A 19184-nucleotide genomic window follows, 5' to 3' on the forward strand; every position below is an offset into this window, starting at 1 on the left:
CTCAAAGTAATGAGGGCAATTATGACAATACAACAGCGACCTACTGGGTTCACTATTTAATACAAACAATGTTTGGTTTTGCAACACACCAGCCTCTATCTCTGTTAATTATACTGTATGAAGGTATTCTCTTTCAATTCCTTTTTTTATTTAATCTAGTAATGCATTTCACTTCTAGCCATAAGAGATGTATCACAGCTTTGCAATCATGCATATAAACTACACTGAGAAAATCTAAATTAATCAATTAATATATCTATTCAATGTCCTCAGTCGACATTAATGCAATAAGTCCTCTGGGACAATCATGTCTGAGAGAATAAACTGAAACACATGTACTTGAACACACTACGTGACATATCTCAGAATATTTTGTGGATATGTCCTCAGGCATTAATGCAGTCCAACCATTAAATTACCAGTTCAACAAGAAAAAGATGCCCCTGAATGCATAAACCTCTCCAATAAAAGGACACAACTAGTCAACTTTTCTTTTAAATGAGCAGTATATTGCAAGGGTTCAAAGAATCTCGAGCTACCTTGTGCTTAGAAGAAGAAGCTCTGAAGCCAGAGATATATAATAATCATTATTTAATCATAACAAACAAGAGTCATCAGTATACATACATGGTCCAGGCCCGGACGCGCTCACATGGCTTCGCTTCCACAGTCTCCTGACTTAGCCAGCAGTTTCTGTCTGGCGTCACCACGTAAGAGACCAAATTCACGTCTCACAATTAGTTTTATTCGCAGTCCATTCGCTGAGCTAAACTCCCATTGGTTAGTGGAGGTATTCATGCAAATACCTTTCAGAGACACAGCATGCTACGCTGACCAGCGAATAAGACATAAGGTTCACACCTGAGGGTTAGTTCCATTGGCCACTTCAAAGAATGCCTCAAATCGATAAACTAGCGGGGGTCAAAGCTCACACTTCCGGTCAAGGACAGGAAGTTCCCCTTCAGAATAAAACCCTATTATCCTGCCTTCAGAATAAAAGCAACATCTCAGGTTTTAATCGGCATCCATTTTAACTATTGTCTAAACAATAAAACATCCATTCATTCTCATGCATCATACAATTAATCATTACATTTGTCATTAACAAACAGAATAATAAAACAGTGATCCTCTCTTATGCTTCATAATACATTCCTCAGAATATTCCTCAAATTAATGATCATATCTTTCTTTATGTATTAATTTAAAACATAACCTCTCTTATCTACATGTGCAAGTGTATATAAAATCCACTACAACCTAACAATATAAAGACTGATGTTATTGTTATATGATATTACATTATATGATAATGGTTAGTTTGCTTTATAGTTTTATATGGTTTGACTGAGCTATTTTTATATACTATGACTTTTAACAACATATATATTCTTTGACTTTTTTTACAACTTTAGAGTGAGCGCGCACACACTGTGGTGTTCTCTCAAAGCCCTTGAAGTTTCTCACGAAGGTAAATGGTTTGTAACATTTGATCACGTGTGGCTTCCAATTCGAAGTTGTTTTGGCAACCTGCGGCAGCACAACAAGCTCTGAAGACAACACTAACGTATTATGACTTCATAAAGTGTTCTCGTGAACACGCTAGCAAGCAGTTGCCTGTTTACACATCCAGTCGACAAAATTATCATTGAGTGCAATAGTAATTGTGTTAATATGTATTATTGTTTGATCATTGTTATTTGTATTGGTTTAACTGCTGCTTTATTTGCTTTTGTTGAAGTCGTAACAGCCTCAGATTGCACAGAACAGACATTCGTAGATGTAGTTTGTCACATGTGCTACAAGGTCTTAAAACACATGAATGCACTCAGCCCTCTTTCATTTTGTCTGAAATGTGCTTTTTGTTATTTATGCCAACAATATTTTTTCTTGTTAGCTTTGATTTATTGCTCTGTTTGCCAGCAATTTAGAACTCATGTACAATTACAAACGTAACCAAGATACCTGAACCACACACCAGTTGTATTAAAAAGGAACAGCTCTCAACAGTACAGAGGAAGACGAACAGAATCAGACGGAGCGGTACATGCAGTTAGAAGTGATCTACATATACAGCCGTGGCCGGACATTTAGACTACAAAACTTTGAATTTATTCTGTTAAGACAAAATGTACAGAAAATGTCAACGTGTTTCTTTTCTGTAAACTAATCGTAGAAAACATTCAAGAGAAAACATTCTGCTTATCAAATACAATCAATCATTCAGACATTGACAGGCAGGACATTTCCCTACATCGAACATGTTCCCGTAAGGTTATGACGTTATAGATTTAGCTTTGCAGTAGGATCAAATAACAGACATAATCAACAAGATTCTGCTTCATTTACACCATGTCAAAAATTAAATAAAGAACAAGAGTAAATAAATTATCTACAGAATAAGTGCAATAATGCTGACATAGATTCTTTTCTAATCTTCGTTCTCACCACAGTATTAATCCACATATTACAAGTCTTTAGGGTAAATGTTCCACCGGTACTACAGGTTGTTTCAGGCATTTTCACGAGAGCAAATGTAACTAATAGAAACCAATCTGCCAGACCAATTGAGCCTCATTCACTCCAATTCAATTCCAAAAGGCATGACATCAATGATAATCACTTACCGATGAGAAGCCACGTTGAGTAAAGTTGCATAAAAATGCTTAATATTAGGGCGACTGAAGTTTCCATGACCGTTCCATATTAAGCGTGTATTCATCAGAACACTGAAGCATTAAGGCCTCTAGACAAGGAGTGATCTTACAGGTTGGCTACATGTCACACAGAGAGATGGTCTCATCACATCTGTGTGATTTCAGATTTGAGGGCATATCTACAGGCGACATAAGTCATTTCCTGTCACATTGTGAGAGCTTTGACGCAGTAGGTCTTTGGTTAGGCATCTGACATTCTGGACAACCACAGATTTAACCACATTTTTTCACGACGGACTGGGACGACCAAGAGCACACAGTGTGCAGGGTCCCTCAGGATCTACCCTGAAGGACCCTGCACACTGTCTCGGTGGGGCACACACAGCCAGTACAGAATAGAGTGTGAAAGGAATTCAGGAAATGAGCAACAACTCAAACCAAGAAAAAGCTGCTCTCAGTGGTGGTGTGGGAACTTCAACACAAACATCCTTCAAAGAAACACAATAAAGTGTCCATAACATGCTCATCATCAGCTGGTACGATCTGTTATTATGTATACCAAAAGACAGCAAACGGGACAAGGACAAAAGAGTTGGGTGGGGTAAAAGCAACTCAAGTAAAGAAAGAAGACAGACATGTGGCCGACAGGAAGTCCTTTGACCCAGGGGGGCAGGAGAGGTTTGGCAAAGTACCTGTGAAGCAACGCTCCTCTGTGGCAGCTCACATTACTGATTAACAAACATATATTTGCATAAAAAGACCCAAAGAAAACATTGACCACAGCTGCATGTGCAATTAGAAAGGGAATCTGATTTTGATTCACAAAGTTTATATTGTAAAATAGAGTATTATGGTCCATGTTATTACAGAACTTTGATCATATGAGAATGAAGTCATAGTATATGGGGGAAAAGAAATAATTGCGAAAAAATCATTGTGTGAATAAAGTTGTAATTGTACTAGAAAAGGTCAGGATATTGTGATAAGAGAATAACGTGGACTATTTTGAGAATAGCTTTGTAATGTATTTTCTCTTACTCCACTGTAGTAAATAGAGAACAGTATACAAGGATGAGAATGAGAATGAGAAGTGTTTACGATTCATTCACATATTTAAGAATAATGTAATTAAACCATGGACATGCTCTTCATCCAATAATTACATATACTTGTTTTAAAAAGTTGATTGTTTTCAATTGTTTTGTTTTAAAAAATACGACTTAATCATGATGTTTTCTTGCAAAATTATACTTACTAAAATTATGAAAATTACATTACAAATGTCTTGTAAACTGACCTTTTCACGGTTTGTAAATTCATAACTTTTTCCTCATAAAATTACAAGTTTGTGTGCAATTACTGAGCAATGACTAACTTTTTCATGAACCATTAAAGCTTCATCTTGTAAAATATTTGTATAATATGACTAATTATGTAAGAGGATTTCATAATTAATCATTTTAATATTGTGACTCATGAAATTACAACTTTTTATTCATAACAATGTGATCTTTCTCTAAATCTTGTTTTCAGATTTGTCCCAGTGCAAACATGAAGGGTGTGTTTTAAGCAGGTTATTATCAGTAGCCATTTTCTTATTAAATAGATTATGATACTCTACTCCTTCTATACAGATTAATTTCATTTTAAATAGTTAGTTAGTAATTTCATGGGTTAGATATATAACATCTGCGTAGACTATTTACAGTGAGAAATCTAAACATTATAATTGCAGTGGCACTCATTGCTTTAATAGAGCTGGTATATTTCCAGTTCAGTGATGAAGTGAACCAATCTTATTATACTGCGTGTGATATGGCTCCTCCTCTGCTCTCATCCCACAAGACATCAGTGTAAAAACACAATGATGGGCTGGATGTCCATCCTACCTTTAAAGGAGAAATCCACCTGAAAACTCCTTTGTTTACTGTATTCTTATTACATCTGGGAATACAGGAAATGATCCGAAATATATTTAGAGTGCAGCAGAACATTTGTCATCAACCTACATGTCACTAATCACTAAACAACTCCAATGCTCTGAAGAGAGCATTGCAGTATGGAAGTATCAGGGGTGGAGACAAACAGCCCAATCTAGCTCCATCACCAATTTCACTTCCCATCTGAAAGAGTTAGATTCACCATGTAATAACACCTTTCTTTTTAAAATCTGTTGGGCTGGTACCATTTAGAGGACGGTTGAGGACACCTGCAGACAGAGTGCATCCTAACTCCCACTCTGCTCCACCTCTCGGCCTTCAGGCTGACTCTCCTCTGACGCCACTTCATCCTCCAGCTGTGTTTGCACCTGCACAGAAGACTCCTGAAGACTCTCTGGTACGACAACACCTGCAGTGTGTGAGTCCTCCTCGGGCGCAGGAGGAGAGGCGGGGGGCTGGATGCTACCGCTGGGAGGGGTACTCTCCTCCCTAAGAGGGGTACTCGCCTCCCTGGTTGTCTCCTCAGCTGGGCCGATGGAGCTGGTTTCACTAAAGGAGTCGGAGCCCGCCCCTGAGCGCCGGAACAACCTCTGACCTGCGAGGACAAAGTCAAGACAGGAAGTGCACAAGCTGAGTGGGATGTCAGTCTACGTGCCGAGGTGGCCTGGCTTGCATTGAGTTGGGACCTCAGTGAGGTGTGGACACAATCAGAACAATTGATCAAATGTTGACACATTTTTTAGCTTATTTTCCTTAGCTTATTGATGTTTAGTCCCAAGAACAAAATTTCAGGAGGGAGTAAACCTCCAGTACAGAGAGAATAAAAGCCATACAGAGATATTACAACTGACTAGCGCTAGCATGTTCCAAGTTAGTCGTTAGCTGGCCAGCGACAGCAGTTTACCAAATAACCCTGCAAGTAGTATAGAAGCACATATTGTGGATTCTTCTCTCTGTTCCACTGTCCGGTGGGAGCGGGATTTATAGATATTTAACAACATTTATTTTGAATACTAAGCTGTGAATGTAACTGCACAGATGTTTATAAACATACTTCCAGTGGCTCACAGAGCACACGTATAATCCCTTCCTGTACTCAGAGCTCAGTCTGGGGGACCAAAGACCTACCTGGTTGTTTCTTTGAGGAGGAGGTGGGACTCTCTTGCAGGGACGGCCTACCTGGCTGGGCCTTGGTGGAGTAAGTCGTCTCTGTGGAGTCCAGGGAACCTATGGAGACACAACATTCACATGTTATACACTAATACTGACAAATATTCACATACTTTGATGTGTACTTTTTAGAAGAGCTTATTAGCATAATACATACAGTGCTGTGGTTATAGCCTTGTATGTACAGTGGCAACACATATCAAACAAAAGGACAGTGAACATTTCTGTACATTCAGTAGGTTCTGAATCATATGCATATTTTAGACTTGTGTGTTTGAACTGTCATGATTTTGGGACAGCAGTCATTCTACAACTACAATGATATTCATGTGACATCGGACCTTGCATTTTGGATTAGCATCAAGCTCCTTTTTGGTTGAGTTGCGCCTCAAATTCATCCAAAGCTACACCTGATGTGACATTTAGTGACTCTGGAGTCTAGAACGGTCACCATACGAGGACACTCTGTACCTGCAGCCAAGTTGAAGGTCCTGCCCTTAATGGAGCTTTGAAATGGAGAGAACCAGTTCAACACAGAGCCAACCAGAGGCAGCTGTCTCAGCATTCCCTACACAGACACACAGGAAGTCAAACAGTTCATGGGTTGCTATTATACTCACATGTCAACAGTCACACACACAATTAATGAAACAAGAGTTCTGAGAACTCCTTACCCCAAAGTACTAACTAACTTCCAACGAAACACACAAACACACACCTCTTCAATGAGTTTCTCCTCATTGGCCTGTTGCAGCTGCAGCTCTGCCTCTAGAATGCCTTTCCTCACCACCTCTGTCATGTTCTCCAGGAGCTACAGAGGAAAAAGTCATTACAATTTAGACATTTCAGAAGAGAACGGTGCAGGGATGGCATACATTTGTATCCAACAGGATGTTAGCATCGCTCTGGTTCACTCGACATACCACTTTCATCAGTTTTGAAGCGTGAATGCAATCAGAAGTAAAAAGCTAACGTTAGGCTATAAAAGGAAATACACCACGGTCACATGACTTCATGTCACCACCAAGTAGCTAAAGGTGGACTAGTGTTTATGTATTTAAGTCTAAAAGTAATAATTTATTGAAAAACGATTTTTTATTTTTATTTGTTGGCATTTAGCCTTTCAAAAAAATACATTTTCACAAAAGGTAGAACGCTCCTGTACTAACGGGGCGGTTTAGGAGAAATCTAACAGCGCCATAAATGACATTTATATAACCACAATAAAATAAAATCATAAGTTTATATTGTTTGGTGTGATAAGATATAACTACAAACATTCTAAGCTTCATTCAAAAACCTCAGTAGAAGCTATGAAATACATAATATAATGATTCATGAGGATTAAAGGGTGTACATTTCCATCATTTAATACATTTGGCCAAAGCAATGGTCTTAAATTATGCTGTCTGTCAAACCTTTTTTTAATGAATGGATAAATAAAAATTGTGGCAGAACAAATGAATGTAAGAAAATATTGATGACATTTGTACATAGGGTTTAAGTACAGATTTGTGCAGAGTCAACATCATCACTGCTCTACAGTGAACAGATTAATGGAATGGATATTTTTATATTCATTTCAAATGAACCTAAAAATGGCTTAATCTCACAGCCAAGTGTGTGTTGTAGTTGTTTAAGCTCGTAAAATAAGCTTAGGCCTAATTTGAAAACACTTCTGGAGTTCTTCTAATATTTAATCATAATGGAGTATAAATAATCGGGGTTGGAGAGATTTATTAATTCTTTCATACGTTTCATTATTTAAAGATGGGGTATAACTAATCAAATTACCGTCACCATTCCAGTTATAGCTCGTTAAAATTAATTAATTATGAAAAGCACTTTGTCAGTATTAGTGGGAGGTTACTGCTTGAATGTACACTATTCATTCAATCTTTGACCTGCAAGTATCCTAGAACTGGATGATATAGCAGTTACCCTTCCGCTCTCCTCTATGTCCCTCCCAAGAGCAGCTACTGTGTTCACCAGCTCTGAAACGTCAACGTCCTCGGTCACCATGCCAACAAAGATACAGTCCTCCTCCGTCCCAAACTCAGGGCCTGGGGAGAGAGGAGATGGAAAAGATAAATACTGAGGTACATCTTTCACAGGCATCTCAGATGTGAAGAGATGTTACTAACCAGTGGAAAAGATGATGTCAGTGTCAAGGTCTTGTAGTTTCCTTAGCAGCTCGCTGTTGATTTTCTCCAGCTCCTGCTTCCTCCTGCTCTCATCTATTCCTTCAGCCTGAGGCTCGTACCTGAACCAAACATTTCAGTTTGAGTCACACTGAACTTCAATAGTCATTCAGACACATGTGTTCCTTATGGCTTCACTCTGGCATGGCAGGACTGGTCCACAATGCTCTCATCAGGGCCAAAATAGAGCATTTCACGATTCAGCATGTTTTCTGGTAATTCGATGAATAAACAGTCTACAAGTATTAACCACAAGGTAGAGCCTTTTCGGTTTTCTCCTGTGTGAATTGAATACTAAACAAATGTACAGAGCATTTTCTCAATTAATTAAGAAAATCATATTCCCAGGCATATACTCACTATGTTTACACACAAGCGCTTGTGTGTAAACTAAATACAGGTAATGTCTATCCACTCTCACCGGACAGCACCGAGGCCAGGCCAGCTCAGCTCCTCTATGTATCTGAGCGAGGGAGAGCGTCGGTGGGTTTCCTCTTTGAAGTCCTGTCTCAGGCACATTGTGGAGCACATCACAGGCACCAGCTCCGACAGCTTCTCCATCAGATCCTCAACGTTCTCCTCTTGGGTCCCCAGAACTGGGCCGGAGAGAGAAAGTCACAGTCAGCGATGTTTTCATCAAACACATCAAGCAGAGTGTCTTGCTTCTGTCTGTGTTCATGTTACCTGCAGCAGTCAGGAGGGGACTGAAGCGAACACATGTACCCTCATCCTCCAGCTCCACCACATCTAACCCACTGGTGGGAACCAGCTGAAGCAGCTCTTCACCCAGCTACAACCAGGACAATATAAAAGGGAAAACATCAATGCTGTGGTTGATGAGAACACTCAAATAAAAAGTTAGAACTGAACCAATTTAGCTTTTTGTTATAGGACAAAAGTATTCCTGTCAAACGGCTAACATCCATAAATCCATAGCAATGACCAGTGTGAGCTTCAAAGTGCATGCTTTATTCATGTTCATAAATAGTTTCATTATGCATGCTATTTCTGACTGCAACAAGTTAAGCACCTGGTGAGCTATGTGCATCAGTTTTTGTTCTGGCATCAAAGAAATATTTAACAGATCTTTCAGCCTGCAGATGTTTGATCCAGACAACCAACAATCAAAACCACATCACAAAACCATTACATATCCAGAGAGAGATGGAAATCATGTTAACACATAGAAACAGAGTTAGAATCGGGTGGCACTGATTTCATCCTGATACTCTTTTGTTTAACACGGTTATAAATAATCAGTGCACTGGAGCCACATATTCAGTAGCTGTTGGTGTCCAACTAGTCCAGTTTATTTTTCAGAGGTTGGGAATGAGGTTGAGTTTGTAGTTTGCAGGTTATGAAACCAAAATGAGGCTAAAAAAACAAAGAACTGGAGAGTTGGTGATAACTCACCGGGAGTGACTTCATTCACATTTAAAAAAGGTGCAATGTGTAATGCCTAGCCACCTGCCCCAAACAAATAGAGAATTGTTGTATTCAACAGGAGGTTAGCACCACACTGGTTCCCAACACAAACAGCCAATGAGATTTGTACATTTCATTTTAGACTATTGCAGAGAATGATCCCCTGTGGCAAACAAATGTGTATAATACTTACAAGTTTCGTTCTGCAAGATAATCTTCACAAATGAACACCTTTATGATGTTTGAAGCGTGAATACAATCAGCAGAAGTAAACAGCTAAGGTCAGGCTATAAAAGGAAGGACACCACGGTCACATGACTTCATTTCACCATCACTAAGCTACAAGAGGACATTCAGTCGTCTCATTGACACTTTAAGACACATACAAGCTTCTAAAGTCAGCAGAGGGGTGTTTACTGATCTATTTTACATCAGAGAACTAACCAAAAACACATTGACTAACTCTATAGGGATAAGCCTTTTCAAAAAGTCAATAGTTCTCTCAGTTCCAAATGAGTAAAAATCCGGAGTATTGATGCGGTCCGGAGTTAATGGTTCTGCTATTGGTACTTTAGAAGTTCTGGAGTGAGACGTCCTCTTCTTAGACCTCTCTCTCAGTACAGCGTGAGACTCACACAATGGCACAAAGAGGAGGAGACAAAGATCCAAAGTGTGGGTACATTTGACTCCAGTAGATGTTGAGAACTCTTGTTGTCACAAATGCATTAAAAGAGCGCTAACACCAGCTGTTCATCACAACATTTGGCCAACAAGCAGAACACAGATCTGAAGAAATGCACAATTTTGGCAAGCAGCCATCCGTCCTCGTCCACTGCAGGTAAGGTTAGCGATGCCATACGAAGTTTGACCAGAAGAACAGGCATGGAAATGAAAGCTAATCACTGAGCTAACTGTTTAGCTGAGAATGTATTTGAAAGATGTTGGAACTTCTTATGTTGCTGCTCAAGAAAGACGATTTGTTTGAATACAAGAATAATACAGAAATGTTGTATTTTCCTAATTGTCACAAAATAATCAAATAGAACCGATGAGATAAGCAGAATCAAGTATCGATAAAATCCTAACGACACCCATCCATCCCTAGTCCTGTCATTTAAATGAAAATATGAATTATTGCAGCTTTGAGGAGGAGACGACACTCACCCATCTGTTGAAGGAATCGAGCACCTCTTTTTCCCCAGCACAGTAAGCTTCCACTGAGCCCACACTGGATGCTATTAACACAAAAAGGAAAATGGTGACTAAAGTAAGAATGCAACAATGCACTGTGATTATTTTTTGTTTAGTGTGAGATTATCCTGATTTGATCTCAGTAACCTCTACATTTCATTCCAATCTTTGGACATGAAAGTTTTGGAGAAGTATATGTAACACAATGAAAAAGCTTTAAACGGTCCACTTTCCAGAGCTTTCAAGCATTTCTAAGCTGAAGACTACCAGACTCGACATGCAGACTGGAGGAGTCGGGGCTCGAACTACTGACGTTCCATTTAATTCAGAACCCCCTCTCTCTGAGCCAAAGTTGTCACACAGAAATAACAACCTTTTTCTACTTTGTGTAAGATCGGGACAGACAGGACAATCAGCATTATGTGATATCATGTGACTGATGTTCCATACTTGGTCATGTGATGACCACAAAGCTGATGATGTCCATAAGACCTGACTGAAAACTAGTAAATGGACCTTATTACACAAATCCCCCTTGAGGTTGTAACAGCTAACATGACAATAAATAAGGTCACCATCGACATCCTATCCTGTAGTACATCACTGTTTCTGATTGACAAACAGTCTTTATGAAGATTGGCTCAGACATTATTTTGGGTCCAGGGAGTGTGAACCTTACCAGAACTCATTTCCTGGGAAAACCTGAAAAGCACCACAGGAGAGCTGAGTTCATCCTCCACCTGTTGGACACACAAAGACAAGGTGAACATCTGAGACTCGGGGATTGTTATCTACTTAACCAGTGATCTGCTGTCTGACATGCAAAACAACTACCATCAGTTAAAAGGATGCGATGTTACTATGGATTTAAGATGTTGCTTTGTGTAAATGCCTACTGAAGCTACTACATGTAATGTCCGTGGTGATTGTAACTGTATGACACACACCTTTCTTGTTTGATTTTTCAAACTGGTCATTATGGAAGTGATGGAGTCCTTGCCTCTCAGTGGTATGGAGCAGCCAAAACCAAAGCTACAGCTCCAGTTCAGAAGATTTGGTTGACATACGTTTTAGTATGAACTAGTAGTAACTACTCTATTATCACTGGAAAATATTACATATACAATATAGCAAGTCTTCAAACTATGCACCCAGGCCACTGATGCAGGCAGCACCTGGACAGGTCTGTGTTTTTTACTGTCACCCAGAGTTGGTGTCACCTGTTCAGCACTAACTTGTTTTTTTGGGTCAAATTGTGTTATGCTATGCCATTTAACCAGAATACAATTCAGCAAACAAATAATCCCAGTGTAGTTGCATGTGGTGCATTTCTGAACCAGACAGGTAATAAACCACAGTGAAGCCCATTGTTGATGATATCCAGGTGAAAGGTTAAGGCAAGCATCATGCCTGGGTGTGGTGAGATGAAGACCAGTATGTCTCAGGTGTTTATAAGAGGGTCATGAATAATCCACAAGCATATGTGGTGTTGTCAATTTAGAAAACCAGAATGACTGTAGTATATTTAATCCATAAATAGACAAATGGCTCTGCACCCTGGACAGGTGTCAAGGCTTCAACATACTTCAGGCCAAGTGTCTGAATCACACCCTGGCATCGGTTGGCCAGGTGTATGGAGCTGTAAAAGAAGGTTGAATTTGAACTGCTTTCTTTTTCATTCTTCACACTACCACAACTGCTATTGTCACCATTTGTTTGAAGGTATACATTCCTTGAATGCCTTCAACTAGAGACTGCCAGGAAATGTGTGCGGTTATCCCCTTTCGAACCATTTATCCCAGCTTGCCCTTCTCTATAATGCATTCTTTTCACCCTGCCTTCAAGTGTGGCTACACGGAAGAGGTCGTAGCACTTTTCCCCTTGGATGTGGAGAGCGGACACATTGTGACCGAGTTTATTTGAATCATACTGAGGGTTTTAATTCATCCATTAGAGTAGACAAACTATTGGTGGGCTGAAGGGTTTCCTCTTTCAGTGGAGGACCCAGAGACCAGAGGGGTCAAATCAGGGTTAAATCAGAACTGGAATCAAAATATAACCACAGGAGAAAACCAGCATTAGATGAAGCAACACACTAAGACAGAACCCAGGAGTTCTGTCGGAGCAACGGGCACTGTGGTGACTGTGGCTCAGTGGTGAGCAGGGTCGTCCTTCAATCAGAGCATCGGCGATTCGATCCCCGGCTCCGCTAGCCCATGTTGATGTATGCATGTTAGTTACTGCTGATGTGCAGGTGGCAAGTAGTGTGTAAGTAGCTTTGAGTGGTCTGAAGACTAGAAAAGTGCTAAATAAGTACAGATCCATTTACAACTAAAACGGATTTGGGTCCACACCAGCCTAATACATGCAACCAGTCAGATTTTTTGCAACCAGTCAGATTTTTTTCAACCAAGCAGGAAGAAGAGACATCAGCTCAGACAAAGAACTGTTGAGCAAGAAAACAGCAAACAAAAGACCACCAGATGGGATGCCTCTACTTGTGTTATGACTTGTGCAAACACTATGACTGTGTTGCTCAAACAGAAGACAAGTAAAGGTCATAGTTAACACGCTATGACATCCTAACTATGATAAAAAGTGCGTCTTTTTAACCACGCCAGAATCACGACCGTCTCAACACAATTGAGGTTAGTCTTAGACCAGATACCGGTGATCTTTAAAATAGTTGTTACTTCAAACTAGAGTACCGGTACAGAGAATTGCCATGGATTCCATGGTCCTGGTCTACTACAACATTCACTGCTAAGGATTAGCTGTACAAACAAAACACAACCCACAGTACTGCATAGACAGAGAATGAGTTCATTTTAGCAGAATTAACTGTATTTGAAGTCAGCTGAAAGCCACTATAGGTTGCTTTGGACTTCAACATGTAAGGAGCATTCATTAACAGCATTGGTCCTTCAAGGGGAAAGAACCAATTGAGGTAGTTAGGGCATCAGATGAGGTTAACCCCAAGACCCCTCTTTGTAGTGTGGGAGGAGACCCAGGGAAGGCCTACAACACACTGGAGGGACTGTACAGTATATCCCAACAGGCATTGGAACACCTCCATGAGATGAAGGACCTGCTGCCACGTGTCCAAGATAAGCAGTGAAAAATGGATGGGTTTAGACTAAATGGTCAGTGAAGGTATCTGAACAGTAACTACATAAAGCCTTTAAACAAGACTAAGAATCTGTAACCCCGCTAGCAGTCAAGGTAATATGGTAACATAAATGACATGTGTTACGTGTGCTAATGTTTGGACATTTGGTAATAAACCAAAAGTATTGGACAGAATTACATTTTGACCAGATAATTCAATTTATCCAGTTGGGAAAATACTCTGCTGTACTCAATGTACATGTATGTGGTTAGAAGCAGCTCCAACTTCATTATCATATATGTTGATGACACAGTAGTGTGTCATCAACAATTCAAAGAAAGCCTACCTAGAAGAAGTAGCCATCCCTATGGTGCTAGGCCAACAACCACCTGCTGAACGTTAGCAAAACCTAAAAACTGTCTGTGGCTTTTAGGAGTAAACAGCAGAAGAGCTACACATTTTTTATTTATTTTTTACCTGTATTTTAGTTATTCTTATTTATTTATTTTTAGCTTTTAGGATGTTCTAATTATGTGAAGTGTCTTTGAGTATCATGAAAAGCGCTATATAAATTCAATGCATTATTATTATTATTATTATTATTATTATCCCTACTCCCTGGGGCATGGGGGCGGCACTTTCAGGTACCTGGGAGTCCTGTCACAGATAATCTGATATGTCCACATATTAGCTTGAGAAAAACCTCTTCAACCTGTTCATACCCAGCAATAACATGCATCTCGGTTGATCCTGTCACAAGTGGACAGCATTGAGGACTTGATAGCACTGCAAGTGAATGTGTCCTAAGAAAGACTACTCAACAGCCAAGCTGTTGAGTAGTCTTTCCAGGTGGGATTTCTTCATTATCTTTTTCTGTTAATTAGACTTGGCACAGGAAGTGCATTTCCGCTTCATCTTCTTTGGCTTTACTGGCATCTTAAATGTAAAGAGCATTGTTGCCTCACACCGGTTAACTTTGATTAACCCAGCGGGCTAAACAAAAACATATTTAGCAAACGGAAATTATGAAAATGTTTGCTTGAATACAGAGCTGGGAAGTACGATCCGATCACAAAGTGCAGACACATTGAAATACCAGGTACAAGTAGTCGTACCATACTACAAGACGCATGTTAATGCCTAGTATGTTCAGGGCGTCCTGTGTGGTCCACATCCTAAACTATTTCGGAAGAAGTGACTTAACTCAACCTATTTTCAGCCAATAGAGACCCCAAAATTGCTGAGCTGATGTGAGTGAAGGAAAATGGTCAGGAGTTGAAGTAGGAAGTAGAAAGAAAGAACAAGAAAAGAAGGGAGGAGAAAGGGGAAGGGGGAGTAAGGAGACAGGCAGAGGCTTGGTCCCACCTACAATAGAGAGCATGAGAGAGCCCAGAACGTCCCGCAGTGAAGCCCCGGAGATGGGCGGGATCGGCGACGCCACGGCCTGGAACCAAGGCAATCCACACTGACTAGAACTACAGCTATACACCCACACACAGCAACAGATTCAGACATGGACCTGTGAGCTCATACACAGTCACATCTTACTAACACACAGGTACTTTAAACTCAAACTGTAGCATCTTCACAGAGAATGCTGCTGACCATGACCAAACTGAATGTGGATGCAGTATTTGCCTTTAGTGTATGGCAGTGAACAATCCTTTAAGCAAAGTCTGAGACTTTCACTGTCAACACAACTCTGGTTTTACCTCGACAAGAGAGATCCCTTTCTGAAACACATCCTATCGACACATATGGATGTTGTCTTTGAACATCTGGAGGCCATTTCTTCATGTGATACATGTTATTTATGAATAGATGGAGAGGCGTCGATGTCAATATATGTTTGAATTTCATGTGGGTGGGGATATCATAAGTTGTGCCAAAATCTAATCAGGTCATCCAGTAAATATAAAAGGTCTACACAGAGACAACGGCTCTAGTTTCATGGTGGTGGCGAAAAGGTACGGCTAAATGCTTTTATTTGGTCATATTTCTAAAGTATTTAACGTCTATATGGTTTCAATAACTAATGCATTTAACAAAGTTTTGATTTACCTACTCAAGATAATATAAGGTGATGTGGAAATGGCAGTATAAATGTACAGGAATGTTCATTTATGCACAAACTCCCTCTTCTAGAGATGAGACCTAGTGTGAACTGAAACTAGAAGCCACAATCAGATATCAGCACATATCTGAGAATCTCCTTATGATGACTGTCATTTCAAAATATATTTGTGTGGCAAATCTATACTTCAATGGCAAACTGTAGCAAATCATACCTGAAATGTCCTAGTTTAGAGTTAAGATGACCCGTTTCCTTTTTCAAATCCCAGGTATGTAGCAGTAATCAAATGCATTTAGAGGCGTGCTGTGAATAGGTGACTGCAGCACTATCACTTACACAATGGGGCTCTATTTTTACTGAGGCATAATGCAAAGTTTAGGGATATTGGATATTTTTTGGTGAGTTACAATCAGTAACTGCACATATTGTTATAATTTCCCTAAAATGGGGTATTGCTGCATTGGTACTGTCTTCCTGTGCATGTTCTCACAAAAACTATTAAGGTAAACAATCTGCTGTTATTCATGGATGAACACCTACCGAGGTTTTTATGGAGGCCAGAGCTTTTAGCTTCTGCAGGAGTTGCTCGCTCTGAAGGGAAGAGAGAGAGAGAAAGAGAAAGAAGGAGAGAGAAAAAGAGAAAAGAAAAGGTGAAACAACTGACTTTCCACATCTACCAAAGAAAAGAATGATTGTATTGCATCTACCAAAGAAAAGAATGATTGTATTGCTCAACTCCATAATAGGACACCTGAACATATTTACAGAAATGTAAAAAGGGCAGTTGGTGGTTAATTCAATTCAATTCAGTTTATTTTGTTAAGGGGGAGTTAAGAGATGCTCACCAGAGCGGTGGCATGTCTGATCTTCTGGACAATTCCACTATGACCGAGGTACTGCAGTGAGAGCCAGAGAGGCAGCGCTCGCAGCTTTGCCACCGGCTGGCTGGAGGTCAAACCTGCTGCTAGAGACTGAGACACAAAACAGAGACACAGAGCAGCGAGTCATCGAACTATAAAGCAAGGAATCCGTGTATGTGTGTGTGTGCGTGTGTGTGCGTGTGCGCTCTGCATATCTCGAGAACTTTTCATCTAATCTACTTGCCACTTGGCAGGTGTATTGCTGGGGACCCAAGGACGTGCATTGTCAAGGTTGGTGCCATCTGGACAGGTGACACGTTCAAAATGAATGAACCTTTAACAAACAGATAGCGCTTTGTGTAGCAGTAGGGGCGGGGCTTCAGGGCTCTGCCGACTTAAGGTGGAGAGACACTGGATCTGTTGACATATGTCAAGTTGACGGATCCTTGATCCGGCCATGCGTTGCATGATGGATACAGCTCACCGAGTGGATTGACCATTCCCTGCATCTGAGTTTGTATGAATCATAACTCAACCTCAACTTTATGCAAATTAGGTATGTCCATCCCAACGCACCACGCTCACGACACTCAGATCAAACGGTCAAGCAGCTGTTCAAACATGAGTCAAGATGCTGTCACTGGATTGCCTATTCTGGCCTTAAATGAGTTCAGAAACATATATTAGTTACTGTTTAGCTGTGAAATGACAAAGTTAGTGACCACCACATTAAAAACAGTCAAGCCAAAACCAAGCCTCGCCCACTGGCCGGAGCAAACTACACCAAAAATCAGAACATGTGGGTTCAGGCACGCCTTTCTGTTTGTTTACTGGAGCGAATATCCACCAAGAGTTGAGCAGGACCTTGTGCAGCAGACCTTTACAGTCTCTTTCACTTTGGTCTGCTGGATTCACTAACTGGACAACCAACGAGTGTTCAAGGAGGCCAAAAAGACAAGAAGTCACAGCATCATATTGCGTCACATCTTTGAGATACAACACGTACTCTGCACTCAGCCAAATGCCCAATAGCCGGTGCACAATCAGAACATGAGGATAATTGTTTAGTTCGACTGAGGCATCTGCAGTGGGCCTTGGGTCAGCACAAAAAACACCACAAGCACACTTCTAAGGGCCAAGCAAACAGGCATGGCACTATGTCAGAGAAAGATAAAGACAGTGTCATAGAGAGCTGAACAGAATACCACTAATGGAATCTTAAGAACAAATCTTAACTTGGGTACTTAAAGTTAAAATCAGTGTGAGTTTGACTGTAAGCAGAAAATAAGATCAGACAACCAAAAACTGCCACAAACCCCCAGAAACATGCATGACTGGTCAATCAATTTGTATGAAAAGAGAAGAGCCTACCATTGCTGGGTCTTCATGTCTGTAGAGGGTGACAGCAGTAACAGCAGGGAGTCCCAACCACTGACCTGGGGTCAGTGTCATACTGTCACTCCTGCTGGCTGCCTGCAGGGAAAAGTTCACAGATAACAATAGAAGGGCAACATAAGATGGCTTTGCCTGGGTATCTCGCTCAAATATTCAAAATGATGTTACATTACACTACTATATTTCAGTTATGATCTTTGTGACATTGCTGGCTTCATTAATCTGTAATAGTGATGCGTTTTAGTTTTGTCGTAAGCTGCCACAGCGATGGGTTCTGAAATTAATTTTGCAGCATGATGGAACATTTTCAAATTTGATCAGGTTTCTCTTCAAACAATATTCACATGCCCATGTGTTTGTGAAAATAGTTTTTGGTCCCTGTCCCATCTGTCCATATTGGCTTCCTAATGCAATTCCAATGTGAGTAATGGAGGACAAACTCCACAGTCTTGGTTAGTGTTTGTGGATCAGGATCAACAATTAAGACCAATAAACCTTTCAAGGAACATGTAGCATGTCGCTATTATTGTAAGATAGACTTATACAAATGTGAACCTATCCTTTAATTAATGAGCATGGCAAATGTGTATGTATCTATTTGTGCCTTTAGGTTGTGGCTGTAACATTAGCTTACCATGATAGCAGAGGTGACCTGACCCAGAGCCAGGGTCGCCAGGTTGACCCTAAAGAAGAAAACACAACACAAGGTGAACGTTACACAGCTTTTCTGACAGAAGACTTGTGTACACCAGCATCTCAACAGAAATACTAATATATTAGACAGCAATGTCTCCTCTATTCACACAATGGCTCCCTTTTGAAAGTCTGTATTTGGGCGAATCCACAGTAAAAAGCATTTAACATAATCATCTTAACATTAATATCATAATCCAGGTCATATCCATAACATCCAATACTCTTATGGAGCGCAAAGCAAGGTTTTGGAGAGCAGGCAGATGCGCGTGCCCTCAATACTCTCAGTATTCATAAATACTCTCAGTATTCATGAATACTGAGAGTATTTCACAGAGTTAATGTTAGAAATGAGGTGCATAAATTACAACCTTATAGTGCACAAAGTAAAAATAATTGACTCACCCCTCCACATGGAGCCACATGCTGTACTGATCACACAGGTCCTTCAGACGAGCCAACTTGTCTG

At 40.3% G+C, this 19184-nt stretch overlaps 1 protein-coding gene across 4 annotated transcripts in view; it reads right to left on the bottom strand.

The window, feature by feature from the left end:
• Positions 1 to 1962: 1962 nt before the first annotated feature.
• pdxdc1 (pyridoxal-dependent decarboxylase domain containing 1) overlaps positions 1963 to 19184 on the bottom strand; it is a 21050-nt gene continuing 3828 nt past the window's right edge. For 3 of the 4 annotated variants that reach the window (XM_034538810.1, XM_034538808.1, XM_034538809.1), the window contains exons 9-23: positions 19121 to 19184; positions 18657 to 18705; positions 17999 to 18100; positions 16613 to 16738; positions 16308 to 16358; positions 11264 to 11324; positions 10558 to 10628; positions 8653 to 8758; positions 8390 to 8564; positions 7912 to 8030; positions 7709 to 7830; positions 6486 to 6578; positions 6239 to 6335; positions 5726 to 5824; positions 1963 to 5192 (exon numbers count right to left, since the gene is read on the bottom strand). The exon at positions 19121 to 19184 is cut by the window's right edge and continues 21 nt beyond it. In XM_034538810.1, the coding sequence (XP_034394701.1) occupies positions 4885 to 5192; positions 5726 to 5824; positions 6239 to 6335; positions 6486 to 6578; positions 7709 to 7830; positions 7912 to 8030; positions 8390 to 8564; positions 8653 to 8758; positions 10558 to 10628; positions 11264 to 11324; positions 16308 to 16358; positions 16613 to 16738; positions 17999 to 18100; positions 18657 to 18705; positions 19121 to 19184 (1643 nt within the window). In that variant the 3' untranslated portion in view covers positions 1963 to 4884. The remainder of the gene's footprint in view (positions 5193 to 5725; positions 5825 to 6238; positions 6336 to 6485; positions 6579 to 7708; positions 7831 to 7911; positions 8031 to 8389; positions 8565 to 8652; positions 8759 to 10557; positions 10629 to 11263; positions 11325 to 16307; positions 16359 to 16612; positions 16739 to 17998; positions 18101 to 18656; positions 18706 to 19120) is intronic. The other variant, XM_034538811.1, reaches the window with a different exon arrangement.

This window comes from Cyclopterus lumpus, chromosome 8 (assembly GCF_009769545.1).
Source record: "Cyclopterus lumpus isolate fCycLum1 chromosome 8, fCycLum1.pri, whole genome shotgun sequence".
NCBI classification, from domain to species: domain Eukaryota; kingdom Metazoa; phylum Chordata; class Actinopteri; order Perciformes; family Cyclopteridae; genus Cyclopterus; species Cyclopterus lumpus.